Here is a 19353-nt window from a genome sequence, read left to right on the forward strand (position 1 = left end):
TAAATAGGCAATATTCAGATAGATTATCAAAAGCATTCTCAATATTCTCAATAACTATAGTCTTGTTATTAGACATAATACAACAATGGTTATGTGTCCTGCCAACAAAAATGAGTTGGAAGTGTTTTTATCACACCATTGTTTTAAATTATATCTTACGTATATAGTTACATTTCATTTATAAAAGGTTTAGACCGTACAATCTTTAATCTTATTTACATAGATTATAAAATCCCACCATGAACAAGAATTTAAATCGCTAAAAACCTGAGCTGGACCTGCTCAGAACTACCTTTGACCAGAGCACGTCACGTAACCTAGCAACCATTCGCCAATCAGGTGGACGCACCATGCAAGCGCGAGTTTAAAGCTTCCTGAGGAGAAAACTTCGTCGTTGGACGCGGATTCAGACGGAGAAGCAAATATTTATCGAGGTGAGTAACAGTGCCACAGAAATAGGCTCTTTACAAAATGTATTGTGTAATAATAAACAAGGAACATTTTTCATTTGTATTTGCAAACGTAACTTTAACTTATAGCGTTTTGTGACAGAGCCAAACCAACCGTAAGGTAACGTTAATATGCGAATATCATCCCATTGACGCCCAAAAAACACCTAAAGTCAAACCAGCTGCAATTGCTAGTTTTAAACAAAAAACCAAAGCGCATTTTTTTCAACCGACAACGCTCGAGACACATAACGTTAACCTCGAGACGGGTTACAGTTAACGTAACAGAGATAAGTTACGTGTAGGGATATTTTTGCTTTACAAACAGTAAATTGTAACGAAATATCCTTGGTTTCTTAATTACGTGTATATTTTTTGTATCTGTATTTACAGTCAGTAAGCAATACTTGTCACGGATGTGTTAGAGAGAGAACCCAATTGCAGGCAGCGAAACCGGGATGAAGGGGTTAACAAGGACTTTAATATATACAGAGAACAGAAACAAAACAAAAACCCACGAGGGGGTGACAACAGGGTACACACTAAACTGAACTAACTACAGACTAAACACTTGACAAGAATTACAACTACAAAAACACCTAGACTAACAAAACACTCACACTGACTAGACTAGACTAGACTAGACTAGACTAACAACTCAAAGACATGGCTTAGCATAAAGCATGAAGTAGCAAGGCATACCAGTACAACGAACGAGCACAGGACTGGGCACTGTACACGAGCTGTAGCGACATCTGGGCTTGCTTCCGTGCCCTCATCCTTTGCCTCTTCCTTCTCAATCGGGCCACCCGTCCGGTGGTTGGCTGAAGGAAGGACACGAAGGGCAGGTCTGGCTCCGGATTGGAGGCCTCCGAAGAGGACCCCCAGGACTCACGCCTTCCCCGTTTGCCACCCAGGCTGACTACTGGTGGGGAGGCTGAAGGTGGTGGAGCGGAGGGTGTGGGGATGCCCAGAACCCCGACCTGCAGGACACGACCCGAGGAATCAGCGGACATCGTCCCCGAATCTCCCCTCCCCCACTCGCCGCGGATGCAGCCAGGCGGAACATGAGCTGCGGAGCTCGAGCCGGGCGGAGCCGAGTCCTCCGGGGCGGCTACAGTCAGGGCGCAATCCTCCGGGACACTAGCCAATGGGGCGGGTACCCCGATTGGAACAAGGGCCTCGTCCCGGTTGATCACGAACCTGACCATATCGTCGAACCCCAGGGGCTTAAGCATCCTCTTCTCCGATGACGTGAGACGGTTGGTGAGGCAGCCATGCTGGCTGCCTACTGGGTTCAGTTCTGGCTCGTTCGTTCTGTCACGGATGTGTTAGAGAGAGAATCCAATTGCAGGCAGCGAAACGGGGATGAAGGGGTTAACAAGGACTTTAATATATACAGAGAACAGAAACAAAACAAAAACCCACGAGGGGGTGACAACAGGGTACACACTAAACTGAACTAACTACAGACTAAACACTTGACAAGAATTACAACTACAAAAACACCTAGACTAACAAAACACTCACACTGACTAGACTAGACTAGACTAGACTAGACTAGACTAGACTAGACTAGACTAGACTAGACTAGACTAGACTAGACTAGACTAGACTAGACTAGACTAGACTAGACTAGACTAGACTAGACTAGACTAACAACTCAAACACATGGCATAGCATAAAGCATGAAGTAGCAAGGCATACTAGTACAACGAACGAGCACAGGACAATAGACAAGAGGAGGCTTTAAAGGGAAACAAACACAGGATAATTGACAAGGGTCAGGTGCGGGTATTGAAACACTCAGGGAAGGTTAACGAGGAAACGAGATGGTGGGAAACACTGACGAGACACGAGAAAGCACATGGCAGTCAGAATCACAACAAAGCCATGTCTTTCTCACACAAAACCTAAGGCTATGCCATGACTCCGCTGCAAGACCAAGAATTAACATGACATGATAGCGGAATCATGACAAATACTGTTGTTTAAGTGTTAATGAATTGGATTTAAGATTTTGAATGGCCTTGTGTTCATTTAACTGAATTACAGTGAATTTAACTGTTCAGTTCAAATTGTGTTAAACTACTGTTCCAGCAGATATGAGTAATTCAGATTTTCATGTCAGCATAATAGCAGATAAGGTTATAGTTTAACATTCACCTTTATTTTATCTTTCTCTTTAGACTATGACAGACTTTAGGAGTTGGACTTCTGTTCAAGTTTGCCAGTGGCTAAAAGATATCGAATTGGGGGAATTCTGTGAAACTTTTTTGGGTAAGGTTCAAGTATTCTGCAATTGATGTACCAGTGCCCTAACTGCCAACCCAGATCATGTCCCTAGTAAATTATCAGTTCATTTAAAATATGTTTTTTTCATACTAAGTATAGTGTAAATGTATTAACATATCTACTGAGACGACTTACTGATATAAAATTATAATTAAACTTTATTTGGAGTACTACTTATACACAATGCACATTTATTAGAATGAAGCCTGTGTTTTAATAAAAATGTTTTTAATGTCACTTTTTAAAAGAATTAAATGAATTTTTATAAAATCAGTGTTTCGATGCAAGATATTTAAAGTATACCAGAAGTATACTTACAATAGTTCCACTTTAACACTATTAAATACATTAAATATATCTTTAGTTGGACTTCCACACTTTTTCTGAACAATTAAAGTATATTAAGTACAAAATTAGTTGTTCCAATTTAGCAGACTTTAAGTGTACCAATTTAGTACACCACGAATACAATCGCAGTGTACTTTATTAAGTGCATAAGAATAAAATGTATTTACAGTATACTTAGCATGAAATAAATGTATTTTGAATACAATTAAGTGTATTTATTTTTAACTAGGGGTAACATCAGTAATTTAGCTCTAAATGGATCTACAGAATAAAAATTTATCTCACGATTTATCCATTCCTTAGAATGTAGCTCAGCCAATCACAGTGCAATGTTTAATAGGTAAATACATAACAATGCTTGCTGTTTATGATTCATTTAACTTTTTATTAAATGCTTTCTTATCCCCAGAACATGAAATAGATGGAGCCACTCTTGCTGTTATTTCAGAGAGGATGTCTGAGAGGCTTTTTCCAGTAATTCGCAAGCAGACTCTGTTTTTGGCCCAGTTGGAAATACTTAAAAGCCCACCAATGAGGAGGTAATCAGAGTGGTACCCCATCAACACATTGTGTCCACTCTGTTACATTGTAGTGTACAAGTGTTTTGCTAACTGTTAATTTTTTACAAATTTATTTGTATTCTATTTTTGATTGCCAATTCTCTATTTATTTTTTTCTCCATAGAGAGCACCCTTCAGAAAGCAATAATCTCCCCAGTCAAACTCAGTCTGATCCACATACCCCTTTAATGATTCCAACGTTGCTGAGGATGGCCATAGAAAGAAGAGATTCTGATCTGAAAAGTGCTTCTAAAACAAAACTGCGGACTCTATTGATTCAAACTCTGTTTGACCAACTTAGTATGAAAACAATGTAAGTCTTTCTAGTTTAATTAAAACTTTTTGGACTGCAATCAATATCATACATCAATACATAATTATTTAAAGAAGTAACCAAGAGGGTCATAATGTAAAAAAAAATCAGACATTTTTCCTTTTGTTTTTGGTGGTAGCACAGTTGTGTGTACCCTAACACCAGTTTGCTTTTCTGTTTCTGATTTTTCTGTTAGGTACCCAACTCATCTTCAGTATATTGAACTTCTGTCGACTTTGATCAATCCAGTATCCTAAAGGACACTGATCTTTTTGGAGTGTGTTGTTTTAAAATTGAAGGATCCAGCTGGACTTCCTGTCACTGTGAAAAGGGTGTACAACTCAATCTGTGAGTAGATTTAGGGGGTCAATATTATTTCTTTCAGCATCTTTTGGCCTCTTTCAGTTCAAGTTTCCATGTATATGTCTGTTTGCAAATGATACATGTCTTGTCTTTTCACTCATTTATTTATTGTTCAAAAGAATTCAAGAATAACAACTTGTCTATGGTAGTATCTGTGGTTTATGTTATAATTAATTTAGATTTTTCTAATTAAATAAAGAGCTAATGTAGCCTCAAGCCAGTAGGCCAAAAAGAGCTTACAGGGTTACAGTATGTGTGTATAAACCTTGTTGTATCAATTTGTATGAATATAAAAGAGTAGTTCTATTCAAATTTTGTATTGCCTATATTTATTCTATTCTAATATATTATTCTATATTTATAACATAATCTATGGTGTTTTTATGTTGTACGATTAAATATTCATTTTTTTTAATAAGTGTCATTTATTATAGTGTCTCACATTTCGTTTTAGCAAGAAGAATGAATGATGGAAGCAATGCATTACATTAATGATTTTATTCTAAATGGTTAAATACCTAAATCCTATCACTGTTTTGGGTATTGTTTGAAGCGAAGATGCCCACTGAAAAGAGGCGGATTCAGGAGAGAGAGTGATATAATTCAGGGAGTCATGTTTTTCTGTGTTAGTTAAGGTGATTGAGTGCTGTATTTCAGTGTTTTACTTCTTTATATATATTTTAATAAAGACCCTGTTATTCTCAGTCCTTCATATAGCCTGTGAGTTTTTTTTTGGGGGGGGGGTTGCCCTTTTTTCAGGTCAGAGCAACTGCCCCTCAAAATTCCTCTGCACGTCCCTGCTTTGATGTCATCTGACTGTGGAACAAGTCTGTCATGTTTGGTGGCTCCTCCTCCTTCACAGGTAACTGCAGGTGAAAGTGAAACTATTACAGCAGGAGCCATTTTACAGCAAAGCCTCGTTCAAGAAAATAAATCATAAAGAAGCTAAAAACACAGTAAGTATAAACAGCCTCATGTTTATTCAGTAGATTTAATATCGTCTTGATCTGAACATCACATTAAGTTTATTGGTTGAAGAACTGTCTTGAATATTGTGTTGTTTTTGGAATCAGGAAGTGTGTTTATAAACTCAAAACATTAAAAGTGACGTTTTGAAAACTTAGTTTCACTGTTAAGAGCAAATGTGAAGCTCAATGTTGTGGACGGACTGATGGGAAAGAAGTGTGTATTTCTGAGATGACACATAACACATCAGTATTTTCTTTACAGGTTTGAGATTAACTCTTTATATTCTGACACTGTGTGTTCATCATGAATCTCTCCAAAGAGACCAAAAGGTGAGAAATGAAAGATTTTAATCAACTTAAATGTGTTATTGTCTATAGTTAGATATGTTTTGATCTGACAGATGTAAGAGTTTGTATTTAATAACTTACTTTAGTTTCAATAGTTTCAGTTTAGTTTCATTTATTATTTGTGTTTTTATAATATTTAAAATGTAGAGACATTTACTAATTATTTTGTCATGAATTATATTAAAATATATTTTTATCATTTATATAAACTAAAACTATTATTATTGGGTGAAATATCTCATTAACACAAGTGCTTTATTGAATAATGCATAAAACTGAACATGAAGTAAAGTGTTGTAATGTTGTTTTAGTTTGACTGGTGGAGAATCTCCTAAACCCAGCTGTGTGTCCATGAAGAGGGAAGCATCAATGGATCCTCTAGTTGACTTCAGTTCAGGAGACTGTGATGATCCAGATGTGAGGTGAGAACAGTCTGATGGTTTAGACGAGTAAATCACTTCATCAGTCTTTATTCTCTGATCTGAGTCTGTGCTGTTGATGTTACTGCAGATATTCACTGAACACTTTACTGACAGATACACACATTAATCCATGTGTTCACTGTATGAAACACATATTTCATTTATTGTTACATTACAGAAACACAACAAATGTCTCATTCAGAGGGAAGCACATGGAGTCTGTTTTCCAGGTGAGTGTGTGTGTCTGTGTGTGTGTGTCTGTGCGTGTGTGTGTTTGTCTGTGTGTCTGTCTGTGCGTGTGTGTGTTCGTGTCTGTGTGTCAGTGTGTGTGTGTCTATGAGTGTGTTTGTGTGTTCGTGCGTGTGTGTGTTCGTGTCTGTGTGTGTGTCTGTGCATGTGTCTGTGCGTGTGTCTGTGAGTGTGTGTCTGTGCGTGTGTCTGTGCGTGTGTCTGTGAGTGTGTGTCTGTGCGTGTGTCTGTGCGTGTGTCTGTGCGTGTGTCTGTGAGTGTGTGTCTGTGCGTGTGTGTTTGTGTGTGTGTCTGTCTGTGGGTGTGTGTGTTCGTGTCTGTGTGTCAGTGTGTGTGTGTGTCAGTGCGTGTGTGTGTTCGTGTCTGTCAGTGCAGGGACGTGGACAGGAATTTTGAGGGGCAGTTTCTCTGACCTGAAAAAAGGGCACCCCCCCAAAAAAACAACAACTCATATGAGGGACTTAGAATAACAGGATCTTTATTAAAATATATATATAAAGAAGCAAACCACTGAAATACAGCACTCAATCACCTTAATGAGTACTAATAATAACACAGAAAAACATGACTTGAGTCCCTACATCAATATCCCTGAATTGTGTCTCCCTCTCCTGAATCCGCCTCTCTTCAGTGGGCATCTTGGCTTCAAACAATACCCAAAATAGTGATAGGATTTATGCATTTAACCATTTAGAATAAAATAATTAATGTGATGCATTACTTCCATCATTCATTCTTCTTGCTAAAACGAAACGTGAGAAACTAACAATCAGCAGACATGTAGCTTAGTTTGCCTAATGCCTACCTACCAAAAAAATGCAAGCTATCTGTCTTATTATTTAGGCTAAACGTGGCAAACTCAGCCTGGATTTATGAAGATTTTAATTCATTTCACAAAACTTGATGATGATGATGATCGTTCGTTTGTTATACATCACAAACTCACCTTTTCTGACAACGTAATTGTATGGAAGGCCATTTAGGCAAAAATGTCTTTAGACGTAACGTGTACAGACGATATAATGCGTGTACGCGTTATTGCGCCTAAAGACGAAATTCATGGAAGGATTTGAATACAATTGATTAAACATATAGCCGTGACGTCATCGTTCACGTAGCCAAGTGTCATTCATGAATAATGCATTTAAACGTGACGTTCCGGCTGCGTCAGCAATACGTAATTTTAGGACAAGGAAAAAGAGTGCATTTAAAAATACAAGCGGTAGAAGTAGACAAGGAAAAGCAATAGCTTTGCGAAATTTTCTTAACAATTGCAGACGCGTTTTTCAAGAATGTATACATCTTTGCATGTCAGATAATGTGGAGGTTTTTTCCCCTTAACAGCCAAGTGATCTGCTACTCCTCACAGTGTTCCCACTTAGATTAGATTCAACTTTATTGTCATTAAACATATACAAGTACAGTGTAACGAAATGTAGTTTAGGTCTAACCAGAAGTGCAATTAGCAAGTGCAGGATATACAGTTAGAATAAATACAGAATACAATATTGAGAAAATATTATACAGTGGGCATGGACTATGAAAATATGACAGTAGGTATATACTATGAACAATATATACAGATGACTATATACTATGAACATTAACACTATGAGCATTACTGTACAGGTGGATATGAGCAGATAATAATTTAGACTAAACAATAGTGCAAGTGATTAAAGTGTGCATAGATTATTGACATTAGCTATTAAAGTTGCAATGCAATAGGTGAGTTAATGCAGTTGTTGAAGTAACAGTGCAGTGGATGAGTTAATGCGGTTATTAAAGTTACGGGGCAGTATAAGAGTTAATAATAGGTTGCAGTCCAGAAGATGAGTTAATGCAGTTAATTAGGTTACAGTGCAGTAGATTAGTTAATGCAGTTATTGAGGTTACAGTGCAGTAGATGAGTAGATTCAATTCAATTTAATTTTATTTATATAGCGCCTTTCACAATTTGCATTGTACCAAAGCAGCTTTACAGGGGGAAAACGAAAAACCCAAGAAAGGGTAAAACACACTACATGGTGTGTTATATATTAAATCCAATTATTCTAGTAAATAATATCTAATGTCAGCATCTCCCGGTGGTTTGTTTAGCATATTTGCTTTAAGTGAATGCTTGGCTGAAAAGATGCGTCTTTAATCTAGATTTAAATTGGGCGAGTGTGTCTGATCCTCGAATAATATCAGGAAGGCTTTTCCAGAGTGTAGGTGCTACGTATGAGAAAGCTCGACCCCCTTTGGTGGATTTAGATATTCTAGGTATTATCAAAAGTCCTGCATTTTGAGATCTTAGAGAGCGTGATGGGTTGTAGTGTGATAGAAGCTCTGTTAGGTAGGTAGGGGCTAAACCCTTTAAGGCTTTATAAGTGATTAAAAGAACCTTAAAGTCAATACGATACTTAATGTGTAGCCAGTGAAGGGTTGATAAAATCTGGGTTATGTGATCGTATTTTCTGGACCTGGTTTGAACTCTGGCAGCTGCGTTCTGAACTAACTGTAGTTTGTTTATTGATGATGCAGGACAAACACTTAGTAGCGCATTACAGTAGTCAAGTCTTGAGGTCATAAATGCATGAATAAGCTTCTCCGCGTCAGCAACACACAGAATATTTCGTAACTTGGCAACATTTCTTAGGTGGAAAAAGGCTGTTTTTGTGACATTTGAGATGTATTTTCGAAATGACAGGATGCTGTCTAATATAACGTCTAGATCTTTTACTGTATTTGTTGGAGTAACAGTACATCCTTCGACTCGCAGTTTATAATCAGAAATATTTGGTTTGCGTGTCTTTGGTCCGATAAGTAATATTTCTGTATTATTAGAATTTAGAAGAGGGAAATTACAGGTCATCCAATGTTGTATATCTTTAATGCACTCTGACAATTTGGATAGCTGGGAGGAATCATCTGGTCTTGATGAGATATATAGCTGAGTATCATCTGCATAGCAATGGAAGCTAATTCTATGTTTTTTAAAAATGTTTCCCAGGGGAAGCATGTATATGGAGAACAGCACTGGTCCCAGAACCGATCCCTGAGGTAATCCATAATTTACTTGCGTTAGATTGGATGATTCCCCATTTAAATGGACAAATTGATGTCTGTCTGACAAGTAAGATCTAAACCATTCTAGTGCCTGTCTCTCAATACAGGTATAATTGTGTAAGCGATCTAGAAGTATGTTATGGTCTACGGTATCGAACGCAGCACTAAGGTCAAGCAGGACCAGGAGTGAGATGTTACCTTTATCTGATGCTATAAGCAGGTCATTTGTAATTTTAACGAGCGCAGTTTCAGTGCTATGATGTGATCTAAAGCCTGACTGAAATTTTTCGTGCATGTTGTTATTTTGTAAGAAAGAGCACAACTGAGTGCACACTACTTTTTCTAGTATTTTAGACAGGTATGGGAGATTTGATTCGTTGCAGTTAATAGAGTTACAGTGCAGTAGATTAGTTAATGCAGTTATTGAGGTTACAGTGCAATAGATGAGTAGATGCAGTTAATAGAGTTACAGTGCAGTAGATAAGATAGTGCAGTTATGAAAGTGGTCCATTAGTGCAAATGAGCATATTTCAGATGTGCAAGTGAGCAGTATAGAGTGCAAATGATGCTGTGTGTGTGTAAACAGTCCAGTAGAGCAGATAACATGAAGTACTGGTGTGTACAGTTCAGTCATGCATGCAGCCCTGTAGTGCAATGTAAACGATGTTATAGCAGCTTGGAGTTCAAGGTAAGAGATATAGTGGAATCAGTGGGGGGCAGAGTTCAATAATAAAACAGCTCTGGGAAAAAATCTATTTCTTAGTCTGCTGGATCTTGTTCGGAGGCACCGGAAGCGCCTACCGGAAGGCAGGAGAGTAAACAGTCTATGAGCGGGGTGAGAGGAGTCCTTGAGAATGCTGCGAGTTCGACGCAGACACCGTTTCTTCTGAATGTCCTCAATGGCAGAAAGTGTAGTCCCTGTGATGCGCTGGGCTGTTTTCACCACCGGCTGCAGTGTCTTGCGCTCAGCAACAGAACAGTTCCCGTACCAGACTGTGACACAGTTGGTCAGGATGCTCTCTATCGTGCAGCGATAGAAGTTCACCAGGATAGTTGAAGACAGTTGGTTCTTCTTCAGTGTCCTCAGAAAGAAGAGACGCTGGTGAGCCTTCTTGACCAGGCATAAAAATTATTTGACCCCAAGATGTACCTGCAGCTCGTCGGTTACTTTTGTTTCTCAGTGCTACAAACGTCCACTTCACAGCGACATTCATGAAAAGTGTCTCTACTGCCTTTTCTATATAAAGTTGTGCTCTTTTGTCCATTCCGGATTAAATGAGGTCTCACGTTTCAGCAAGTTACCGTTATGATGTGACGAAGCCAGCACGTGGACTCCACTTCCACGTCGTGGAGGCTTGTTTACGTTTTTAACCAATGATATATCAGATATTTATTTGACACCTCTTTCAGCCAATCATTTGTTTGACTGGAGATCCTACGGCGTCAGACGCTTTGTGCCAATAAATGTTCTAAAGCGGGTTTTGTTTAGGCCGATTCAGCACAACTCCAAAAAAGGAGGACAAATGAGTGTCCGGTTTGAGTTTGCCCCGGACGCCCTAGACAACGTTGAGTCGTATCACCTGACAACCGTGACAATCTCCTTGTAGGGCCGCTCATGCAGGATCAGCTCAGGTGCCGGTCGCGTACAGCGCTGCAGCCACGTAAACAGAGTTTGCCCTTCCCCTTCTGACTTTTACTTTCGTTGCCCGAATATAGAAGTGAATGAGGCTTTGCGGTTTTTTTATCTAGACGTATGTGGAATTCTGCATCCATTGTACATGATTTATTTATTTTCCACCTCGGAAGGGCAATGTGAGTCGAGAAGGACATATGGTCAGTTGCCCGGGCAACCTGAGTAACCCCCCTGTGCACGTGTCTGTGTGTGTGTAAAGTTGAGAAATGGAGGCGAAGCAACTACTGTGTAACAACCATGTATATATAAATATGAATAAATAGTTTTATACCAAAATATGTTTATAAGCCCAAAATCAAAGCTGTATGTTTAAGGGGCGTTTCATGAGATTCTTTTACTGTCAGTCGTACTGCAGCTTTACACAGATTACTGTTATTATTACTGATGATTCTGAAACATGTTTAGATGTTTAGTTTCAAACTTCATTGTAGTAAGACGTCACGATCATATTGATTTTAAATAGATCTCAGTGTGTTATCAATGCTGATGTGTATTTGATGCTTTGAGAATCATTTGAAGGCAAAATATGAATTAAAGAAAATATGATTTTGTTTCTGTAGTTTTGATGTGTGTTTATAGTGTTTAAATGTGTTATAGGTTTCATGAAATGAGGTTCAAGCTATTTAGAAAAAACTGTGTTCACTAAAATGAGCATTAAAACCTTTTTCTGCCCTCATAAGAAAACGTCTCGGTTACGTATGTAACCTCCGTTCCCTGATGGAGGGAACGAGACGTTGTGTCGACAGAATTGGGGTTTGACTTGAGAACCTATCATCTCTGACTGACTTGAACAGGCCAATGAAAATTGGCGAATTCAATTTTCATGCCGGACTCCGCCCCCGGATATCTGGGTATAAAAGGGAGCCGGCGTGCTGCATTCATTCACCTTTTGTGCTGAGGAGAACGCGCTACGGAGACCACTTCCTACCGCAGGGAGGAGCTTAGTGGAGATCCACACACGGTCTCGCCGGATAGGGGAGAGCACGTGGGAGACATGCGGACACGAGAGGGTGTCGCGAGCAGGTGAAAGAACACCTGGGAGAGGTCATGGGCCATCGTGTGAGAGCCGTTCATGAGAAGACATCAGACGGAACCGCCCTGTGGAGGGGTTACTACGTGTGGAGCACTAGGCCTTGTTAGAGCCACTGCTAGAGCTCAAAAAATGGCCAAGGGAGGCAGGACTGCTCCGCCCGGCCCGCCACCGAGGAGTGCTTAGTGATGGATGGAATGCCTACTCTTCGCCCAAGTGGGGGGAAGAGGAAAGGCTAGATAGCGCCATGTCCCACCGACTGCCAGTCTTACCTGGTGGTGTCCCGTAAGACTGGGGCTGATACCGGTAAGGCGCAACTAGTAGCACTTGATGCTCCTCTTCCCTGACCTTGCACACGACGTGTCCAATGAGGCTCACTGGGGGGAAGGCGTACTTTCGCTTGTCCCGCGGCCAGCTGTGCGCCAAGGCATCCGTGCCGAGTGGGGCGTTGACTGACGAGAGAGCGCGTCGGCTCTCTGGTTCAGGTCGCCCGGGATTTGAGTGGCTAACAGAGACTTCGTCTCCCGCTGGCTCCACAGGAGGAGGCTTCGGGCGAGTTGTGATAGCTGCCCTGAACGAATACCACCCTGTCGGTTGATATACGCCACGGCAGTTGTGCTGTCCGAGTGGACCAGCACGTGCTTGTCCTGCACGAGGGGTAGGAATCTCCTCAGTGCAAGTAGCACCGCCAACAACTCTAGGCGATTAATATGCCAGCGCAGGCGGGGGCCCGTCCACAGACCCGACACTGCGCGCCCGTTGCACACAGCACCCCAACCCTTCAGGGAAGCGTTCGTCGTCACCACGACGCGCCTTGATACCTGCCCAAGGGGGACCCCTGTCCGTAAAAAGGTCATCGAAGACCACGGGGTTAGGGTGTGACGGCAGAAGGGCGTGATAGCAACACGCCCGCTGCCGGTGTGCCACGCACTCCAGGGAACTCTGCTCTGTAGCCAGTGCTGTAGCGGTCTCATGTTCATCAACCCGAGGGGGACCACCCCCGCCGAGGACGCCATGTGTCCCAGGAGCCTCTGAAATAGTTTCAGTGGGACCGCTGGTTGCTGCCTGAAGTTCCTCAGGCAGCTCAGCACCGACTGGGCACGCTCGGTAGAAAGGCGTGCAGTCATGGAGACAGAGTTGAGTTCCATACCGAGGAAGGGGATGCTCTGCACGGGGGAGAGCTTGCTCTTCTCTCGGTTGACCTGCAACCCCAAACGGTGTAGGTGCCGGAGCACCAGGTCCCTGTGTGTACACAACAGATATCGCGAGTGCGCCAAGATGAGCCAGTCGTCGAGATAGTTGAGCATGCGCACCCCCTGCTCCCTTCGTAAAGACTCGTGGAGACAGGGACAGACCAAATGGGAGGACGCGATACTGATATGCCTGTCCCTCGAACGCGAACCGCAGGAACGGCCGGTGACGAGGGAGGATGGACACAATGGAAGTACGCGTCCTTCAGGTCGATTGCCATGAACCAATCCTGACGCCTGACGGACGTCAGGATGCGCTTCTGCGTTAGCATCCTGAACGGCAGCTTGTGTAGGTGCTTGTTCAAGGTACGCAGGTCCAAGATGGGGCGCAACCCGCCGCTTTTCTTGGGGACAATGAAATACGGGCTGTAAAAGTCGAAATGCGGCTGGGTCGCAGCGGGGCAGGATGCGGCAGCTTGACCCGCAGCGTTGTAAGCCTTCGACACCAGCGATGCCGAAATGACACGCCTTGGAAGGGAGCCTTGATCGATCTCTCCAGGTGGCAGCTGTCTGCGGGCACAAGTGTACCGCGACTGCACGTTCCACCTGGGGAATATGGACATAGCCCTTAGCTGCCCCGTCATCGAGGGAAGGATGCGAAGGCTCCGAAGAACAAAAGGTGAATGAATGCACCACGCAGGCTCCCTTTTATACCCGGATATCCGGGGGCGGAGTCCGGCATGCAAATTTAATTCGCCAATTTTCATTGGCCTGTTCAAGTCAGTCAGAGATGATAGGTTCTCAAGTCAAACCCCCATTCTGTCGACACAACGTCGAGAGACCGACAGAAAGAGAACTAAATCATGTGTGTTTGAACAATGTTTTCAGGAGCTTGAGCACAAACTCATCTCTCTGATGAAGAAAGAGCTGAAGATCTTCGAGAGTCTACTGAGTCCAGATAACCCATCATGCACTGAGAGAGAAGAGGAGGATGATGAAGATCAGATCAGAGTCAGAGAGATGTTTCTGAAGATCACACTGAACGTAATGAGGAAGATGAAGCAGACAGACCTCGCTTACAAACTACAGACCAGTAAGAGCTCTCAGTCATGTGACTATGACATCACTTTACCTTTAGACGAACAGACACAGTGTCTGTATTTACTGATGATTATTAGTGAAAATATATTTACAGTTCATACATCAACAGAATAGAACCATGAAGCTTTTTGTGTTCATCTAATGTCATGATCATCAAGTCTTAAAACACTCTTAAGGTCAAATATATATATTTTTTCTAAATGAATACATGTGTCTTTATTTATATTCCCTCTGTTTATCAGAATTGGCCCCTTTATACATGAAGAAACACAAATCCAGTCTAAAAGAGAAATTCCAGAGAATGAATGAAGGAATCTCAAGTCAAGGAAGCTCAACACTTGTGAATGATATCTACACAGAGCTGTACATCACAGAGGGAGGGAGTGAAGACATCAATAATGAACATGAGGTGAGACAGATTGAGACGGCATCCAGAAGATCAGAGACACAAGAAACACAAATCATATGTAATGACATCTTTAAAGTCTCACCTGGACTAAACAAACCCATCAGAAGTGTGCTGACTAAAGGAGTCGCTGGAATTGGAAAAACAGTCTCTGTGCAGAAGTTCATTCTGGATTGGGCTGAAGAAAAAACAAATCAAGATCTTCACTTCATATTTCCACTTCCTTTCAGAGAACTGAATCTGATCAAACAGACAAATATCAGTCTGATGGATCTTCTTCATCAGTTCTTCACAGATACAACAGAACTGAGATCGACAGACTTTGATGATTATAAAGTTGTGTTTATCTTTGATGGTCTGGATGAGTGTCGTCTTCCTCTAGATTTCTCAAAGAATCGGAGTTTGTTTGATGTCAGAGAATCAGCATCAGTGGATGTGCTGCTGACAAACCTCATCAAGGGGAATCTGCTTCCTTCTGCTCTGATCTGGATCACCTCTCGACCAGCAGCAGCCAATCAGATTCCTCCTGAGTGTGTTGATCTGATCACAGATGTACGAGGATTCAATGACCCTCAGAAAGACGAGTATTTCAGGAAGAGAATCAATGATGAGAGTCTGGCCAACAGAATCATCACACACATGAAATCCTACAGAAGTCTGTACATCATGTGTCACATCCCAGTCTTCTGCCGGATTTCAGCCACTGTTCTCCAGAGAATGTTGAGTGAAGCAGAGAGTCCAGCACAGATCCCCAAGACTCTCACTCAAATGTTCACACACTTCCTGATGTTTCAGATCAAACTGAAGAGTCGGAAGTATGATGGGAATTGTGAGGTAGATCTTCAGCAGGCTAGAAAGAGTCTTGAGTCTCTGGGAAAACTGGCTTTTCAACAGCTGGAGAAAGGGAACCTGATCTTCTATGAGGAGGATCTGAGAGAGTGTGACATTGATGTCAGAGAAGTGTCAGTGTACTCAGGAGTTTGTACTCAGATCTTCAGAGAGGAGTTTGGACTGAACCTGGGGAAGGTGTTCAGCTTTGTGCATCTGAGCGTTCAGGAGTTTCTCGCTGCTTTATTCAAGTTTCTGTCATTTCTTCAGAAAACATCAGGACTCTTCATCAGATTGAGATCAAATATGAGTGATTTACTGAAGAGTGAAGTGGACAAGGCCTTACAGAGTGAGAACGGACACCTGGATCTTTACCTCAGATTTCTTCTGGGTCTCTCACTGGAGTCCAGTCAGACAATCTTACGAGATCTGATGACACAGACAGGAAGAAGCTCTGACAGTAAACAGGAAATAGTCGAGTACATTAAGATGAAGATCAGAGAGAATCTCTCTCCAGAGAAATCCATCAATCTGTTTCACTGTCTGAATGAACTCAATGATCATTCTCTAGTGCAGGAAGTACAAACATATGTGAACAGAGGAGATGAGTTTAGTCTTACTGGAGTCCGTCTCTCTCCTGCTCAGTGGTCAGCTCTGGTGTTTGTGTTACTGAACTCAGAAGAGAAGCTGGATGAGTTTAATCTGAGGAAATATGATCCATCAGATGAATGTCTTCTGAGGCTTCTGCCAGTGATCAAAGCATCCAGAACAGCTCAGTGAGTCATTTACCTGCAGTTTCACCTGAACATCTAACAGTCCACATTACTGTAGTTAATGTCCTACAGAGACACAATAAAACATGATGGAATTGTTCACTGCATCTATAGAGTGAGAGCTGCTCTCTTGTAGCTTTCTTCTGATTTTCATTAATTTGTTTTTTATTTATAATCGTCTGTCAGGGTTCAGTTCTTGCAGTGATTCTCTATCAGGTGCAGATGTTGCTTCAGCTCTTGTGCAGCTGATTCTCATTGTTCAAACATTATCTCTTGATGTGTTTATATCTTCACTGTTATCTTGTTATTTCTCTTTCTCAACACGTTCCTGACACCTTGATGCTTCATACGATATCCTGAAACATAGAAATGAGATTAGAAGTGATCATTAAAGATCCATCTGTTAATGCTTTGACTGTTATTCATCTCTGTGGCAAGTGCAGCGTTATTCAAATCAGAAAGATCCATCATACAGTCAGAAAACAGTCATAAGTGTCTTACTAACATTGTGACTCACTGTTATCTTGGTTTTTCTCTTTCAGCCTGAGTCGCTGTAATCTGACAGAGAAAAGTTGTTCATCACTGGCGTCAGTTCTCACATCAAACTCATCAAGTCTGACAGAACTGAACCTGAGTGACAATAAACTGAAGGATTCAGGAGTGAAGCTGCTCTCTGATGGACTGAAGAATACAAACTGTAAACTGAAGACATTAAAGTAAGAAAATCCTTAAAGCAATAAAGTTAAACATGTGTATGTATTATGTAAATGGAGGTCTTCATAAGTTTATCAGAATCATCTTTATATGTAAGACTCAACAGTGACTGTCAGTCAATGACTCTCTGTATCATGGTTATGTCAGGTCTTGTCAGGTTTTTCTAGTCTTAGCGCAGGATCATGACAGTATCAAGTGTTTTGTTTGGAGAGAAACTTTATTGGCGGTCACAACATAATGTCAGGTACAGAAGGCAAGGACTCAAATGGAGATTCAATATAATAATGGTTTTAATCCAATAAGCAAGAACAAAACAAAAAGCTAAGCAGAGCTTCAGACAGTCCAGGGCAAAGCAGATGCAGGGTCAGACAGGCAGGTGGTTGGTCGAGGTGCAAACAGAGTCCGAAGGGGTAATCCAAAAGAGGAAGCACAACAAACAGGTTTTGACTCTAGAGACATGAAAGACAGGATGAACACGACGGAAAGAGTTGGACAATCGAAGCTGAACAGTCACCGGGTTTATGACCTTGACGATGGGGAAAGGTCCAATGGAACTGGGCGCCAATTTGCGAGCCGGGACCCGCAAAGGGAGGTCCTTGGTAGAAAGCCAAACTCATTGCCCACATACGTATCTAGGTGCACATACGGTCGGCGGAACACTTGGTACGGTCCCGGGACCGCATAAGCGCCTCCCTGGCCCTTTTCCAGGTGCGCCGACAGCGTTGGATAAATGCCTGGACCGCCGAAGCATTAGACAAAACCCAAAGGGAAGAACCAAATACTCAAAATGCCCCGTAGGGGTGTTAAAGGCTGTCTTCCATTCGTCCCCCTCTCTTATCTGGACCAGATGGTAAGCGTTGCGAAGGTCCAACTTTGTGAAGAACTTCGCCCCCTGCAGGAGTTCAAAGGCTGAAGACATAAGTGGTAACGGATACCGATTCTTAACAGTTATGTCATTCAGACCTCTGTAGTCAATGCAGGGGCGAAGCGAACCATCCTTCTTCACAAAGAAAAACCCTGCACCGGCCGGAGATGAGGAGGGACGAAGGATATTGGCTGCAAGAGACTCGCTCAAATATTTCTCCATGGCCATCCGTTCAGGGGCTGACAGGGAGAAAAGCCGTCCGCGAGGTGGAGAGGAACCGGGGAGAAGATCTATGGCACAGTCGTGGGGGAAGAGAAGAGGCCTGGGACTTGCTGAAGACCGCTCTCAAATCATGATACTGCACAGGAACCCAAGATAGATCGACCTTTTCCTCCTGAAATGGAGGAAGGGGAGAGAGGGGGAAACAAGCAGAAACAAGACAATGGGCATGACAAAATAAACTCCATCCTGACAGAGAACCGGTGGACCAGTTAATGGACGGATTGTGGCGGGAGAGCCAGGGATGACCAAATACTATGGGCGCTGCGGGGGACTTAAAAATAAAAAACTCTAACTCCTCCCTATGGTTACCTGATGTGACCACATTCAAGGGAGCGGTGAGAGAGTCCATTGTCTGCAGTACTCTGCCATCAGGAGCACGGACAGTGATGGGTGGGTGAAACTGCCGAATAGGAAGACCCCTCTTCCGGGCCCAGGTCTCATCAACAAAATTGCCCTCTTCCCCAGAGTACAACAGCGCTGACTCGTTAAAGGAAGAGCCGTCACAACTGAGTGTCACCGGAAGAAGTGTTCGAGAGCAGCTGGAGTACCGCTCGCCAGGATCTCCCTATCTACCGGCGAGCGTTGGCTTTTAGCGGACAAGTAGAAGCCTGATGACCTTGGCCCCCGCAATAGAGACACAGTCCTTTATTTAGCCGACGAAGCTTCTCCTTGGCCGGAAGGCGCAGCCTACCTAGCTGCATGGGCTCCGAAGCATCAGTGTTATCGGTGGAAGCCACCGCAGGAGACTTGAGAGATAGAAATGTGAGTGAAGGTCTGGTTGAGGTCCTAACCTGGCGTCGCAGTTCCATCCTGGCGTCGAGCCGAATAGCCAGGGCTATGAGATCATCTAACAGCCCCGGAGGATCACGATCACTGACCAACCCCTCGAGAAAACGTGCAGAAAGTGCCTCTAGATTCCACTGACTGGTTTCCGCCAGAGTGCGAAATTCGATGGCGTAGTCTACTACGGATCGATTCCCCTGCCGGAGAGCTGCTAGGAGTCTGGAGGCTTCTTTACCAAACACAGAGCGATCGAACACCTTAATCATTTCCTCCTTGAAGTCTTCAAAGTTGACCTGAACACCGGAGTGGGCTGTCCACCACG

General features: G+C 42.5%; 1 protein-coding gene across 2 annotated transcripts in view; it reads left to right on the top strand.

The window, feature by feature from the left end:
- The window catches only part of LOC306891748 (NLR family CARD domain-containing protein 3-like), a 65153-nt gene that overhangs the window by 27633 nt on the left and 18167 nt on the right, over positions 1–19353 (top strand). Inside the window, exons 1-7 of one of the 2 annotated variants that reach the window (XM_079452246.1) lie at positions 5197–5284; positions 5559–5626; positions 5956–6066; positions 6245–6296; positions 14168–14372; positions 14623–16390; positions 16930–17103. In XM_079452246.1, coding sequence (XP_079308372.1) covers positions 5601–5626; positions 5956–6066; positions 6245–6296; positions 14168–14372; positions 14623–16390; positions 16930–17103 — 2336 coding nt within the window. In that variant the 5' untranslated portion in view covers positions 5197–5284; positions 5559–5600. Of the gene's footprint in view, positions 1–5196; positions 5285–5558; positions 5627–5955; positions 6067–6244; positions 6297–14167; positions 14373–14622; positions 16391–16929; positions 17104–19353 lie in introns of those variants that run through there. The other variant, XM_079452245.1, reaches the window with a different exon arrangement.

The sequence above is a fragment of the Barbatula barbatula genome (assembly GCF_947034865.1).
Source record: "Barbatula barbatula genome assembly, chromosome: 3".
Classification (NCBI taxonomy): Eukaryota; Metazoa; Chordata; class Actinopteri; order Cypriniformes; family Nemacheilidae; genus Barbatula; species Barbatula barbatula.